Source organism: Maniola hyperantus, chromosome 8 (assembly GCF_902806685.2).
Source record: "Maniola hyperantus chromosome 8, iAphHyp1.2, whole genome shotgun sequence".
In the NCBI taxonomy this organism is placed as follows: Eukaryota; Metazoa; Arthropoda; class Insecta; order Lepidoptera; family Nymphalidae; genus Maniola; species Maniola hyperantus.
In genome coordinates this window covers 15,215,232-15,231,846 of record NC_048543.1, presented here as the reverse complement: position 1 = coordinate 15,231,846, position 16,615 = coordinate 15,215,232, and the positions used below count along the sequence as shown (strand labels likewise).

At 43.3% G+C, this 16,615-nt stretch overlaps 2 protein-coding genes across 2 annotated transcripts in view; both read left to right on the top strand.

The window, feature by feature from the left end:
• The window catches only part of LOC117984415 (uncharacterized), a 47,481-nt gene extending 39,504 nt beyond the window's left edge, over positions 1-7,977 (top strand). Inside the window, exons 2-4 of the mRNA XM_034971035.2 lie at positions 4,323-4,433; positions 4,817-4,993; positions 6,430-7,977. Of these exons, the coding sequence (XP_034826926.1) occupies positions 4,323-4,433; positions 4,817-4,993; positions 6,430-7,644 (1,503 nt within the window). The 3' untranslated portion in view covers positions 7,645-7,977. The remainder of the gene's footprint in view (positions 1-4,322; positions 4,434-4,816; positions 4,994-6,429) is intronic.
• A 6,315-nt stretch (positions 7,978-14,292) lies between these two features.
• LOC117984601 (uncharacterized) lies at positions 14,293-16,269 on the top strand. Its single transcript, XM_034971223.2, has one exon. The coding sequence runs from the start codon at positions 14,293-14,295 to the stop codon at positions 16,267-16,269; it is 1,977 nt and encodes a 658-aa protein (XP_034827114.1).
• Positions 16,270-16,615: the final 346 nt, after the last annotated feature.

Genomic DNA, 16,615 nt, shown 5'->3' with positions numbered 1-16,615 from the left:
AGAAAATTATTGTGGCTTGGGCGTAATTCAGTCCCCTTATACTTATTATAAATGCGACAGTGTGTTTGCTTGTCCTTCAATCACGTCGCAACCGTGCAATGGATTGACGTGATTTTTCGCATGGGTATAGATAAAGACCTGAAGAGTGACATAGGCTACTTTTTATCCCGGAAAATCTAAGAGTTCCACGGGATTTTTAAAAACCTAATCCCACGCGGACGAAGTCGCAGGCATCAGCTAGTACCTAAGTAAATATTTAATCAATTTTCCAAGATTCTAGGGTTCAACTGGCAGTCAAGTAACATAACCTTCCTTTTGCTACAGTCGGGTAAAATCAACTAATCGCCGGCTCACTACAGAGCACGGGTCTCCTCTCAGAGAAGGGTTTTGACCATAGTCTACCACGCTGGTCAAGTGCCAATTGGCAGATTTCATATACCTTTGGAGAACTCTCACTCCCCCGGCCTCCTGCCCCCCAATTGTGTAAGAATTACGTTTTCATCATTATCGTAATCGTCAACAAATTTTGCCCTTTGATTAGCTGTGAAAAAATGAAAACACCGAATCAACCAATTAAGAGGCAGAATTTTTTGACGATTCCGATAACGATGGATAAATAAATAAATAAAATAAATAAATAAAAGTTTATTCAGCTCACAAAACAAGAAAAAAACGAAAAATAAAGAAAATCAAATGTGTCAAATTAAAAAAAATTAAAACTACGTAGGTAAACTTAGAACTACGAGCTCGACAGTACTAAAAAGAAAGATGATGTCTTGTTTGAGCTGAAAAGGCTCCTGCCTCAGCATGATGCTGCAGTATTTGACTACTGCAGCGCTGATTGTCAGGCAGAGCCCTAGTGTCACGACCCCGACAACGAATACGTTTTTCTTATACAATCGGGGGCTGATTAGGAGGCTGACGCCTTAACCGCTAGGCTTCTTCTTCTTCTTCTTCTTCGCTCTGGGCTGGTTTCCGCACTTAAACGTTTCCGTCTGTTGTGCGTGCATCGCCCCTCCCCGCCGAAGTCTTCACTCCAGCCATCCAAGCTCGCTCCAGAAGCCAAATAGACCGCCCAGGTTGCCGAGGGCTTCATGGAGTGAGGTCGGGGATCCTAAATGGCGCTCGCGTTGATCTGCTACGCCCGTGCACTCCAGGACCACGTGCGTCGGTGTTTCATCGACCTCCATGCAGGCCCTGCACAGAGGACTGTCGGTGACACCTATAACGAAAAGGTGTTTGTTTAGTGGGCTATGCCCTGTTATGAGTCCCACCACCTTCCTAAGTTTACCTCTGTCCAGGCGGAGTAGTATGTTAGTTTGTCGTTTGTCTATGTAGGTAGCCGCTAGGCCATAGATTATCTACTATATACTAGAGATAGATGTGCGACTCTAGATTTCTTTTTCAAAGTTACGCGTGTGCTCACATCTAGAGGGCACTAAAAGCGCGCTAGGCGTGCGAGAGCGCGAAAATTTAAATGCTATTTAAATGTACTTTACTAGAATATTTTATATTTTTGAACATGTTTTAAAAAAATATCAATAATTCCATTAACGTTTGTTTAAAACATGTTTAAAAATATATATTACAAGACTGACTCTTTAAGATACTAAATTATAAAACACTATAGAAATAAAAAGGTTTTAAGGTTTTGTAAAATATTTTATTTTCATAAATTCGTAACTAGGTACATAAAATACATACCCAAATTCAAGACCCACGAGATTGTGAAATAGGTAACGCTCAAATCCAAAATTTTTGGTTATTTACTTTTCATAACTTTCATATTACTACCACAACTGGTGTATTTCAACGATCTTCAAACTGGTGATTGCAAATTTGATAATTCGTAACTATATATTATTTCATTATCAGTCTTGCTTTCTAAATGTTGTCCTACTATCTCTTTTCATTGTTTAAATGGTTTCAAAGAGCCAGCCAGGTTTTGGAAAGCCATGCAAACATCTGAAAAAGTAATAACATAAAATATGCATTAGTCTATACTTACTTATTGTACTTAATTAGTTGATAGCTGATACCTATAATATAAAAATAACTTAGTCAATAAAGTTCAAAACAAATGTTGTAAGTACACTTAATTACAAAACAAAAAAATTACAGAATTAGTAGTTAATAATCCATAGCAATATGATAAATGCAAAAGTGTGTCAACCTGTCTGTATGCTAGCTTTTTACAGTAAATTTGTGTAACCGTTTATGATGAAAGTTAGTACAGAGATAACTTGCATCCAGGTAAGGACATAGGCTTCTTTTGTCACGGAAAACTCAAACAGTTCCCATGGGATTCCCAAAAACCCTAAATCCACGTAGACAAAGTGGTGGTCATCATCTGTTTGGTACAGAGATAGCTTGCATCAGACGGTTGTAACTTGTAGGCCACATTTATCCCGGAAAATTGGACTTCTCGCGGGATTTCTAAAATAGTTTTTTCGAGCGGACGAAATCGTAGGAACTATATACCTAGTATCATGATAAAATACCTAATGTGCTAATGGTGCCTTAATGGTGCATAGAGTTTGACTCATTGAAGTAATTTTGAGTTAGATTACGAGTAAGCTGATTTTATACTTACCGAATTAGTCACATCCAGACACACATCGAGATCTCCGTGGCATTTTTCTGCACAAATATATTCACAGAAAAATCATTTCACAAAGCAAAAACAAGTCCGGAATCCGTAGCCGTGGTCAATCGTTCAGGCATGAATCGAGTCACTAAATCAATCCTTAGAATATAGTTATCGAGGTGGTGAAAGGAAATACAGACTACAGAGTCCTGTTATTAAAGCAGGGTCAGATAAATTTAACAGAAATATAAATATTTACTACAGCACACGAAAACATGAAAACTGGATGAAAACTTGGTTATAATTTATTAATGTCATTAAAATTACACCAATGTGCCCGCCATCTATTGACGTCTTTTGTAAACTGTTCTCTATTTGTTTAGCCGTGCTCGCGCTTAGATGGCACCACAAGCGATTTTCAATTTGCGATTTTTTAATGTTCTAGAGTTGCACCCCTATGCGCTAGGCTATCACGGCTAGGCTATGCAATGCAGGCAATGCTTTATTATGCTGATAAAATGGAGGACATCTACTGGTTTATTATTTAAGTCTACAATGACCTCAAGTGGGTCTCATTTACAATGTAGAGCTGTAAAGTTCAGGGCGATGGCCGTCAACAACAGCTAACAGGTGTAGCCTTTGTAATATCTGTTTTAGTAAGTAAATAATTATGTTATACTAGCTGCTGCCTGCGACTTCGTCCGCGTGGAATTAGGTTTGTTAAAAATCCCGTGGGAACTCTTCGATTTTCCTATGTCACTCTGCAGGTCTTTATCTATACCCATGCAAAAAATCACGTCAAACCGTTGCACCGTTGCGACGTGATTGAAGGACAAACCAACAAACCAATAAACCAATAAACAAATACACTTTCGCATTTATAATAAGGGTAGATAGATACTGATACCTAAGCCTTGTACATTTTGTGGACAAAATGTCAACATATTATACTGGTAGAAGACTGGTACTTATGTATTTACTAGCTGATGCCCGCGACTCCGTTCGCGTGGAATTAGGTTTTTAAAAATTCTGCGGGAACTCCGGGATACAAAGTAGCCTATGTTACCCTCCAGGTCTTTAACTATACCCATTGATTCGTTGCGACGTGATTGAAGGACAAACCAACAAACCAACAGACAAACACACTTTCGCATTTATCATAAGGTTACTGATTTTCAACTTTCAACGTACCATTACTATACCAAGTATCATATGAAAGGGCTTTACCTGTACATTCTAAAGCAATTTTTTTTTTTTAGCCATAACAGTTTTTTTACTTATCCTTTTGATCCCATGGGAATTCTTAATATTCCGGGAAGCCCATGTCCGTCTCCAGAACGCGAGCTATGTCTGCACCAAATTTCATCAATTTGGGCTAAGCGGAAGCGGAAACTTAAGAGTCAGCTGTATTAGTGGTGAACCTTCATGCAATGTCAGCAATTAAAGCGTTTGGTTCTTTAAAAATATTTTTTTAAAGAGCAAAACGTGTTTTTCTAAAAAGTTTTGTCATCAGTCACAGAGATATGCTTGGAGTTGGAGTAAATCGCACTAGGTCATTACTTTTCCCCGGGACCAGCTTATCTTACTCCGTCAAGAGATCCCATTTTTAGAAGATCCAGCATATTTGAGGGTGAGAAGTTTTAGTGGATAGGTATTCTGCATCACTAATTACCTCATTCAGGTATTCAGGCCTCTTCAGTTTCACTTAGTTAATAGTCTTATCTCTGTCTTTCAGGTGCTATGTCTGGTGCTAGCGACAGGGATGGCTGCGAGGCATCGGCCTCGCGTCCAGCAGCCCGTGGACGATTACGACTACGAACCACAGGCGCAGGAGAGAGGGGGACAGGTAAACTTAATGAATTCATTCCCTAAAGGTCAGACAGAGAAAAAACTAGTGGCCTGTCCATGTCCATGTCAAATGGCTAATGTAAAACTGGTAGCGAATCTGGGTTAATTTAAACCTGTTTGAAATGTACTAAAATAAAGATTTTTTGGGCAACTTACCTAATACCTACTGAAGTGGGGATTTATTTTAATTTTAATTCAGTTTACGAGAAATTGGATTCGGTATGAAACTCATTACCATATGCAATGTTGCCCATATCAATGAATTTAGAACAAAAGCATAATTCCAAAATACTATTTCAGTAGAAACTCCAAGCTTACAAAGCTGCGCCCAATTTGAAATAGTGAAACAATAATCTTACAAAGTTTTCGTATAAATTTCAGGTGGTACTAGTCGCGCCAGACGCGTATGGGGGCATCTACCAAGCGCAAGACCGCGCCGATGAGGAGTACCAGCCGCGAGCGATCCATCGCGCCCCGCAGCCCCGCCTCAAGCAGCACCAGCCCACGCAGGAGGGCCCCAAGCAGCCGCCCGTGCAGACCATCAGAAACTACAACAAGGTGAGTATGAGGAGTACCAGCCGCGAGCGATCCATCGCGCCCCGCAGCCCCGCCTCAAGCAGCACCAGCCCACGCAGGAGGGCCCCAAGCAGCCGCCCGTGCAGACCATCAGAAACTACAACAAGGTGAGTGATGAGGAGTACCAGCTGCGAGCGATCCATCGCGCCCCGCAGCCCCGCCTCAAGCACCACCAGCCCACGCAGGAGGGCCCCAAGCAGCCGCCCGTGCAAACCATCAGAAACTACAACAAGGTGAGTGATGAGGAGTACCAGCTGCGAGCGATCCATCGCGCCCCGCAGCCCCGCCTCAAGCAGCACCAGCCCACGCAGGAGGGCCCCAAGCAGCCGCCCGTGCAGACCATCAGAAACTACAACAAGGTGAGTGATGAGGAGTACCAGCTGCGAGCGATCCATCGCGCCCCGCAGCCCCGCCTCAAGCACCACCAGCCCACGCAGGAGGGCCCCAAGCAGCCGCCCGTGCAAACCATCAGAAACTACAACAAGGTGAGTGATGAGGAGTACCAGCTGCGAGCGATCCATCGCGCCCCGCAGCCCCGCCTCAAGCAGCACCAGCCCACGCAGGAGGGCCCCAAGCAGCCGCCCGTGCAGACCATCAGAAACTACAACAAGGTGAGTGATGAGGAGTACCAGCTGCGAGCGATCCATCGCGCCCCGCAGCCCCGCCTCAAGCACCACCAGCCCACGCAGGAGGGCCCCAAGCAGCCGCCCGTGCAAACCATCAGAAACTACAACAAGGTGAGTGATGAGGAGTACCAGCTGCGAGCGATCCATCGCGCCCCGCAGCCCCGCCTCAAGCAGCACCAGCCCACGCAGGAGGGCCCCAAGCAGCCGTCCGTGCAGACCATCAGAAACTACAACAAGGTGAGTGATGAGGAGTACCAGCCGCGAGCGATCCATCGCGCCCCGCAGCCCCGCCTCAAGCAGCACCAGCCCACGCAGGAGGGCCCCAAGCAGCCGCCCGTGCAGACCATCAGAAACTACAACAAGGTGAGTTCTTTTACCAGCTCACCCAAAATTGTAGATTGGCACTTGACGGTAAGTGGACCGTAGACTAGCGGTCGAAGGCGCTACGGGTGCATCTAGTGACCTTATACAGCCCTTTCCAAGAGCGTACCACCAAACGGTCTTCAGCCTCCTCAGAACACAACCCGTTTCTGCAGCGGACATGCGCTATTTGGAGTGATTTTCTGATACACTAACTCTTGACTTCGTTCACTTAATTCCTATACTCCAGACTTGGAAAGCAATGTAAGCCGCTAAGTTTGTTTAGGAAAAGTTCCAGAGATTCTTGTGTAAGCTGAAGACAAGTGTATTTCATGGTCCCAATGAAAATACTCTTGAAGCATTATGGATAGGTACATTAAGTTTCATCAGAATATAACAAATCGTATTCATATAATTTTAATCTCATTTCAGGTAAATGATGACGGCAGCTTTACTTTTGGCTACGAAGCAGCGGACGGCTCTTTTAAAGAAGAAACCCGAGGCACCGACTGCGTAGTGCGCGGTAAATACGGCTACGTCGACCCCGACGGCAACAAACGAGAATTCACTTACGTGTCCGGCAACCCTTGCGACCCCAACAGACCCAACGAAGACGAGGAACCAGACTCCCCAGCGATAGACTCAGCGGAGAGAGACGACCCTGAACCTAACTACCCAACGAGACCAGTGATCAGACCCACCACAGCACGACCAGCGACTACCTACTTCCAAAACGATTTTAGGGACGCTGATGAAGAACCCGAAGAAGAACCCCTGCAGCACATCAGACAGCGCGTCGTGCAACGACCACAGCCCGTCAGGCCTGCCCCGAGACCGGCCTACCAACCTCAACAAATAGCCATCACTCCACGCCCTGTCCCTCTCACTACCGCCCGAGCTCTGCCCCCAGCGACTACCTTCCGGCCACAACAAATCATCCAAGTCACTCCCAAACCCCAAATTCAATACAGCCCTGAACCCCAATACAGCCCTGAACCCCAATACAATCCCTCTCCAGCCCCTGCACTTCCCTCGAACAGACCTGGACAAATTGATTTCGCCGCAGAATTCGCGAAATTCCATCGCGACAATCAAGGTCCTACTACACCCGCCTCGTACAACACTGCCTCTAAGAGCACGAACGCCCCCGCTCCTTCTAGCAATCCTCTATACTCGACTGAACTAGTCTATGATCCTTCAAGCGGTGCATACGATACTCAGCTATTCCAATCTCTACCTCAAACTAAGGGTGAACTCAATCTCAACCAAAGACTTCAGCCATATGTCGCTCAGCCCCAGCAACAACAGAGACCCTTCATCCCCTCCCCGCAGATTCCTGCCAATGCTCCTGCATACAGACAGCAGAACAATCCTCAGGAGGTTTACCAAAGGCAGCAGGCTGAGTCGCAGTTCCAAAGCTCTGCGCAGTTGTTCGCTCAACAGCAGCAACTTCAGCAGAGTCAACTGCAGAGAGACAGGGCGGCGGCGAGAGCTCAGGCCCAAAGACTGGCGCTTGCTCAGGCGCAGACCCCGCAACGAGCGGTCGCTCCAGCGCAGGCGCAGCAGTACTACTACGTGCCTCGAGGGGAGAACCCCTCGTCGGGTCAAATTGACGCGTTCCTGAGAGGGCACGGCATCCAGCTTTGAGGAGTTTAGTGTAATACCTGAGCTAGATAAAGAACTATCGATCGACTGAGTCCGTATAGCCATAGTTAATGTACAAGTGTAAAATATCGGTCGAGGAGTGAAGTGGAGTGATCTAGTTCCATGGACTGCGGCGGCGGTGGTGGTGGCCGCGAGTGTACATAGCTGTGTCTCAGTACCTTAAAGTAATACTTAGCATAAGACTTAATTTTATTATTGATTGCGAACCATCTTTGTACGAAGTCCACGACGTTCTGGGGTTGGACGTTTTTTTTTTGTAAAATGCAATACCAACTTTTTGTAATATTTTGTTTGTAATAAATTATATTTTTATTAAAAAAATGTGTTTTTGTAACTTATTTAGTCATTCTTAAAAATGATTAAAAAGCCTCTGCCTGAATTTTTTTTTAATGATGCCTGCGACTTCATCCGTGTGGATTTAATTAAGGTCTTTAAAAATATTCAAAAGTAAAAAGTTTCAAATCAATCGAGTGAACGTTGTGCAAACGTATAAGGTAACGAACGAACGAACACTCTAACAAAAATCCATCCTGGAAGTAGTAGGTACGCTTATTATAAATGCGAAAATGTGTTTATTTGTTGGTTTGTCCTTCAATCACGTCGCAACGGTGCAACGGATTGACGTGATTTTATGCATATAGATAAAGATCTGGAGAGTGACATATGCTACTTTTTATCGCGGAAAATCAAAGAGAGTTCCCATGGGAGTTTTAGAAAACTTAATTTTTTCCGCGGACGAAGTCGCGGGCATCAGCTAGTTAATATTATAAATGTGAAAGTTTGTCAGTCAGTCAACTTTTCACGGCTTATCCGTTTAACTGATTTTGACGGCGTTGTTGTTAGATGCCACTAACATTTAGTTCCGAGTACGCTCACTTGACGTTTCCTGCTGCTATCAGCGCCAAAATGGCAAAAATAAAACCCTCTTCAATCGGCAATCGCAGGTCTACTAGCGTACTTGTATTAGTAGAAATCAGTGACTTTTTGACTGGCAATTGTAGAATTTGAAAGATAATAGTTGTGAACTTAAAACTAAAGTGCACGTTTGGGACACTCGTAGGATTTGCTAACTCAGTGTCTAACACTGAACGATAGCCACCGAGCTCATTTTATAATCCATTGAAGGGTTTCTTCGAAAAATATTTTAATACCACCCAGTGAAGCAGCAATGTAGAACCAACCAACCTCGGAGCTATTATTCAGTGTTACACACTGAGTCTGAAAAGAAGCTCACGTTTCTTTAGGGATAGGTAAATATGGACGAGTTCTTTTAATGATTATGCAGCGATTACATATTATTACGCTAAGTTATGTATTAATTAGCCAAGTAGGTGATTATCATCAGCCCGTAAACTATCGTGGAATGCGGAAGGTGCTCAAGCTAATTGTAATTTCTAGGCCGTGACCGATTAAATAATGTGTAGTATAGTAGTTACATAAAAATGTCTACTTAGCTCAACGGGTTACGAAGCTGAAGGGGCAATAAGTAGAGCACAAGTCGAGAAACTGATAGACATTGGGGTCCCAATGTGCTAGAATGGCGACCTCGCGCCGGAAAGCGCAGTATTGGAAAAAGTCAGTTTTCCCCACCAATTATAATCTAAATATATAAAAGGAAAAGGTGACTGACTGACTGACTGACTGATCTATCAACGCACAGCTCAAACTACTGGACGGATCGGGCTGAAATTTGGCATGCAGATAGCTATTATTACATAGGCGTCCGCTAAGAAAGGATTTTGGAAAAAAATATATAAAAGGAAAAGGTGACTGACTGACTGACTGACTGACTGACTGGCTGATCTATCAACGCACAGCTCAAACTACTGGACGGATCGGGCTGAAATTTGGCATGCATATGGCTATTATGACGTAGGCGTCCGCTAAGAAAGGATTTTGGAAAATTCAACCTCTAAGGGGGTGAAATAGGGGTTTGAAATTTGTGTAGTCCACGCGGATGAAGTCGCGAGCATAAGCTAGTATAATATAAGAGTGAATAGGCATCTTCTAGGCAGCCTAGATGGAGCTCCATCTAGGCTGCATCATCACTTGAGACCAGCTCCTCGATAGCGGTAGAATGACAGCTACAATGCCAAGATCGCAATCACCTCCGATTGGTTGATGCTTGCTCACTATTGACTACAATGCATTGTTGCAACAAGAATACCTACCACAAATTCAGCCAATCACAACAATCGAGATTGTAGTAATGATTGATACAGGTTTTACGAAATTGATCTACAGGTCTGATTGCAGCCAAGCGCTAGTCTATAAATTAAAAAAAAAAGTCCCGTAGGTGGACAGCCGCTGGATACAGGCGGCGCGGCGTAAGACCGAGGCGTGTTGATCTTATAAGAAACCTATGTCCAGCTGTGGACGTCTATCGGTTGATAATGATAATGATGATGATGATCTAACTTAGCTAGAAACTTTCTAGAAACAGCTTTCTTGATTCTAAAAAGCAATGATGAGGTCTAGGTTGGAGGCGCTTGCCTAGAAGACTCCTATACCTAGCCTAAATGCTTTTGAAGGTAAAGTACGCGACAAGTCGAGATGGCAATTGGGGTATTAGGTAGAGGGGCCTGTACGGGTCTGCGGGGCGTCCCCACCTCTATTGCCATCTCGACCTGCCGCGTACTATTTAGGATACACGTACCTGCACAATAACTGACCTCTGTACACTGTGCCAACATTCGTGACGCCTGGCGTATCTACACAGATTGTATGTACAGTGGCGCAGACTATCGGACGTATCGTTAAACTTGAAGCTAATTATATACTGTACCGTAGTGGCGTGCACAACATACTCACGATCATAATACCTGAGGTAAAACTTTCATATTGTTGCCTTGTTAGTTAAATAGTTCCAGTTACTAACGCCAGGTGGCAATCAAGCTTACTTGTTGTCTTTTAAGAAAATAACTATAAGAATAAGAATAATAAGAATAAGAATAATTTATTTTGAATTTAGAATTTAGAATTTAGACACAAGAAACAAGTTTTCTGCCCTCTGCACTAGGAAAACCCTGTATTGCAGAAGGCAGTTACAAGTTTTTTAAAAACTAAGGACTTAATATATAATATCTAATGGGGCCGATTCTCTTGTACACAATCTCTAAACTAAACTAAAATGACACGTCTAAATCTATTGCTATCCCTGTCAAAATGTTGCTTGCCGAAAAGGATAGCACTAGATTTAGACGTCTTAATCCTAGTTTAGTTTAGAGATTGTGCACAAGAGAATCGGCCCCACTATTATACTAAAATTATAGGTAAGAGAACGAGTTTCCTACCCTCTGCACTAAGAAAAAACCTGTGTTGCAGAAAGGCAGTTACAAGTTTCCTAAAAACTAACCTAATATTATACCTCACCTAATACTATAGTGCATGACAGGTCGAGACTCGAGATGGCAGTCGGGGTATGAGGCGGGGGAACGCCGTGCACACTGCACACCCGCGCTATCCTGCACCGGGTTAGTGCGGGGGGTGTGCGGGGGGTGTGTGGGTGTGCGGGGCGTTCCCACCCCGATTGCCATCTCGATCGTACTATAAGTACCCGGAAATTCGGTAGAAACAACTTAGACAAGGAGACTGCCAGAAGAATTCAGCTCGGCGGGGCAGTATTTTCAAAGCAACGCCATCTGGGCGATTTTGTAAAACCTGCATCAATCATCATTACAATCGCAATTGTTAAGATTGGCTGAATTTATGGTATTCTTGTTGCAACAATGCATTGTAGCCAATAGTGAGCGAGCGTCAACCAATCAGAGGTGATTGGGATAGTGACATTGTAGCTGTCATTCTACCGCAGATGTCCACGACTTATCCGCGTAGATTTAGGTTTTCAAAATCCCGTGGGAACTCTTTGATTTCCCGGGATAAACAGTAGCCTATGTCACTTGCTAAGTCTTTAACTATACCCATACAAAAATCACGTCTATCCGTTGCATCGTTGCGACGTGATTGAAGGACAAACCAACAAACATATTATGGGTAGTGAGGGTAGTAATAATTTAAGTCTGGTTTAGGTTTTTTTTATTCATTATAGGCAAATTGACGACCTCCCTGGCGCAGTCGTGAGCGCTGTGGTCTTATTAGTGGGAGGTCCCGGGTTCGATTCCTGGCAGGGGTTTGGAATTTTATAATTTCTAAATTTCTGGTCTGGTCTGGTGGGAGGCTTCGGCCGTGGCTAGTTACCACCCTACCGGCAAAGCCGTGCCGCCAAGCGATTTAGCGTTCCGGTACGATGCCGTGTAGAAACCAAAGGGGTACGGGTTTAATAAAAACTGCCATATCCCTTCCAGGTTAGCCCGCTATCATCTTAGACTGCATCATCACTTACCATCAGGTGAGATTGCAGTCAAGGGCTAACTTGTATCTAAATTAAAAAAAAATAAAAACGCTTGACCACACTCACACCTGATGGAAAGTGATGATGTGGCCTAAGATGGGACGTTTACCTAGAAGATGCCTATACACTCTTGTTTGATAATTAAGTTTTGTAAATACATCAAAATTATGAGCAATTTTTGTATAAAACTAAGCGATTAAATGTACAGATATGGATAATCTAATTAAGTTAAAACCCTAAACGTAGTTAGTGGTTGCAAGTCGCAATCCCCCTACAATCTAAGCCCATTTTAGGTATCGGAACCTTGGAAACCAAATCCACTTTGACTTCCACTCTTTATCGTAATTAACGCCGACATTGAATGGTAAACCGTGTGAAAAATATTTAATAGCAGAGCATGCTCTTAACCATTGTGTAAATAGATAAAATGGACAACTTATGAAATATTGATATAAGCTGTGATAGCCTAGTGGTTAGGACGTCCGCCTTCTAATTGGAGGTGGGGGGGTTCGAGACCGGGCACGCACCTCTAATTTTTCGGAGTTATGTGCGTTTTGATTGATTGAATATCACTTGCTTTAACGGTGAAGGAAAACATCGCGAGGAAACCTGCATGCCTGAGAGTTCTCCAAAATGTTCTCAAAGGTGTGTGAAGTCTACCAATCCGCACATGGTCAGCGTGGTAGACTATGGCTAAAACCCTTCTCACTCTGAGAGAAGACCCGTGCTCTGTAGTGAGCCGGCAATGGGTTGATCATGATGATGAAATATTGATATAAGGAACGTCATAACGGTGCAGAGCTGGTTAGGGTGCCCAAGTTCACATACCTGGGTCATGTGGTTACAGCAGACATGAAAGATAATTGTGACATTGATAGGGAACGGAGGGCGTTGGCGGTTAGAGGGAATATGATAGCTCGCAGATTTGCTCGTTGCACAAAAGAAGTTAAGGTCACTTTGTTCAAATCCTTTTGTCAGAGCTTCTACACGTGCAGTCTGTGGGTTGACTATACCCAAAAATCTATAAACGCCCTCCGAGTCCAGTATAATAACATCTTCAGAATAATGTTGGGACTGCCTCGGTACTGTAGCGCGTCCGGTATGTTTGCGGATAACTGTGTAGACGGCTTCTTCGCAATCATACGGAAAAGGATCGCCTCAATTAAAAGTAGGTTGGAGAGAAGTCCTAACATTATCCTGAAGGTGATAGCAGACAGACAGGACAGCGCTCTCAAGGCGCACTGGATGTCTGCATTAGTTAATAAGTTTATTAATTATATTAACTAACATAGAATAAGTTTCTTACTAACATACATTATATTATAATATAGTTACTAACATAGATTAAGATGGTTACTAACATAATATTGTGGGCCTTGATGTCTGTGAAATAAAGATTATTTATTATTTATTTATTATAGCCCAGTGGTTAAGACGTCTTTTATACGTGAGGCCGGGGGTTCGATCCCGAACACACAATTCTAACTTTTCAGAGTTATGTGTTTTTTAAGCAATTAAATATCACTTGATTTAACGGTTCACTGTTAAAATCCTTCAGAAAAGGTGTTGTTGGAAACTTTAACAATCTGAACTGGTCCAGTAATTAACCAGTTAGGTACATTACTAATTTACTTATTGTATATTATTATGAACATAGGTACCTATTGTAATATTTCGGTTTTATAAAGAGGCTTTTTTTCGCAGGCTTTTCTCAGTAGAATATGTGCTCTCCGAACTGATAGTAGAGTCCGGAAATGCCATACATGACATGACAAAACTATATTACCTACATACATTTATTTTTCAAACGTTAACTGTGATTTACCAAAAATCAAAATTGTCAAACAAGGTTTTTTCGTAGGTTTTTAAATAATTATCCCTAACATTTGACTATTAACGTTAACCCATATGAAAACTAATTGCCCTTACCTTGATCTACTTGTTAATACAATTCTTATAGTGGTGAGAGGAAGACTGTAAGGTGGCAAAGATTCCCGGAGCAACTACCGAACTCAGACGTTTAGCTGTAACCAATGTGTGACCAGAACGCACGCCGCTCGCATGTTATATGAATGGACAATTAAACAATTGGGATCTTACACGCAAGTGGATGCATAGAAAAAAGATTTTCCGTTTCAGATAATGAAGTGACAACAATAGCGTTGTTTGCGTAAGGCGTTCGCACGCTGGGACGCAAGTGGGGCGATATTTTATATAGAGGAGTGGTGAGTGAGGCCCACGCCTTAGCTCCGTCATGCGGCTGCCGGCCTCCTACCGAGATGAACCTGCTCATACTCCTCGCTTGCATCACCATCGCGGCGACTGCAGAACTCACCAGCTCGACTAACAATGCCACGACCACTGAACCACCAGCTGATTCCACCAACTCAACCAAAGAGATCCTCAAGGCCAGTGAAACAGGAGACCCAACCAAAACTGAGATAGTTAAACAGATCCGCCGACTGAACGAAGATGGATCGTACACCATTGGCTACGAAGCCAATGATGGAACGTTTAAAATAGAGAGCCGAGATGTTTTAGGAAATGTCAAAGGAACTTTTGGATACCTCGATGATGATGGAGAAATCAAACGCGTTACTTACACGTCCTCTGGTGACAGTACACCTGTTCCAGTCACAACGAATACCACGCCAACTACGCCGACTATGGTTGTGAGAGTCAATAAAACTGTATCGTCAACGACCAGGAGACCTCTTGCAACTGTAGTGTATCCAACGAGAGGCAGTGTTACTACCAGGGGAACAGTGATACAAGCGATACCACGGCGCAGACCAAGTTCTATCCGGTCGTCGATCGAAACGTCAACCGAAAAGCTCGAAGAAACCACATCAAGTTCCCAAAACCTTTATCGAAAAGAAGACATAATGAAAATCCGAGTGCAATCAACAAAATCAGTGCCGGTGACAGTGAAAGACGATCTAGTTACAAAGCAGACGACTACCGCAACACCACAAACGTTAAAACCTGTGTATGAACATAACAATGAAAAAGAACCTGATATTAATAAATCTAATGGTATTCGACGTCAACTAGCCGGAACTAGTTCTAATCACCATATGGTAAGTCTTCAGCAGTCTATGGGAGATGATTCAACTGATGTGTATGGAAGCCATCTGTCGCATGGAACGTTGCGTCCTTTGTTTACTACGACAACTTCACGACCGAGGCTTATACCCTTACACTCTTTACTAGCAGCGAGACAGAAAATACAACAGCAATACCAAGATGCCCAACTGGAAGATCAGGAAACGACAATAGAAGCTAGTACAGGACGTGTTTTTGAGCATGAAAATGTAGTGACGACCAATCCAGTGCCAGTAATTCATATACCAGCTCACAGACCCGTGGAAGAAAGGGTATATGATCCGCCAGTGTACCGCCGACCTTCGACTATTCAGTTCCGAACGCAAGAATACTTGAGAGACAACCCTGGATCAGCCATTCCTATAGGTAACCAGCGGCCCTTTCTCCACTACGAATACCAAGACAAAGTACTGGACCCTCAGTACGTAAAAGAACATTCTCAACCGAAAGCTTCTGAAGCGTCAGCGGTTCCGTACGAGTTGAGACCGGTTACGAGAATCGTTCAGATACCAGTAGACGAGAGAGGTGTACCGATTCAAGGTTACGAAGCGAGATACGTCAACCCCTACCGAAGTCAGACTCTGTTCCAGAGATACGAACCAGTCAACGACATGCAATCTATCTCAGCTCCTGTAAGTACAAGAGATTTTAAGCGCTTGCTTCATATTTTGATACTAAGACAGAATCGTTTGCAAAATTTGATGGATCAGCTGATGCCCGGGCCGCCGTATCAGCCGGTGTCGTACCGTCGCGATCCTTACCAGCCCCGCCATTATCAAGACGATGACCGTTACGATTACAGATACGAACCACAGTATAGGCAGGACGTTTATTCGAACCAAGTGCAATATGACGACCAGTATGAGAGTCAGAGGTATGTCCCTCGGCGAAGATATACCCGACCTTACGACTCGCAGAGTTCCGCTTCCAACCACATCGAGGAAAATATACCAGAATATCTTCCCGTTGAGGTGAGGGAAGCTTTGCTCCTGAAGATGCTTCTGCTAGCCATCAGCCCTGACTTTGTGCCCACTCCAGCACCAGCTACTGAGCTCACGACCGCAGCGCCGCCGAGGAAACAGGTGAGAAATGTTCAAATACTCGGAGAAGAAGGTTCTACAAATACAAAAGCGACGCAGACTAGGCCCTAGGGCCCCTAGGTTTTTAAGTATATCTATTTATTATCGATTAGGTGAATTAAGGCGAAAATACTCGATGGTATTAATATTTTTACGCTAATGTATATAACTTTTTTGATACATAGTTTGTAGAATTGTTTTAGTGATTTAGATAAAAGATTTCATTTTAGAAAAGCCTTTTATTTTTTTTCGATTCAATAAACCCTTTTTACATAAATAAAATTACAATACATAATACTAATTATGTTCAATAATTTGAAATAATACTAATATGTATCTATGCTTCGATGAACAAGTACTTAACTACTACATTCTCAAAATACCAAATACTTGAATAAAATAGCAATTTTCTGTTATA

What these genes read in the sequence shown, in the direction of transcription:
- LOC117984601 (XM_034971223.2), top strand. Translation starts at nt 14,293, where the DNA reads ATGAACCTGCTCATACTCCTCGCTTGCATCACCATCGCGGCGACTGCA.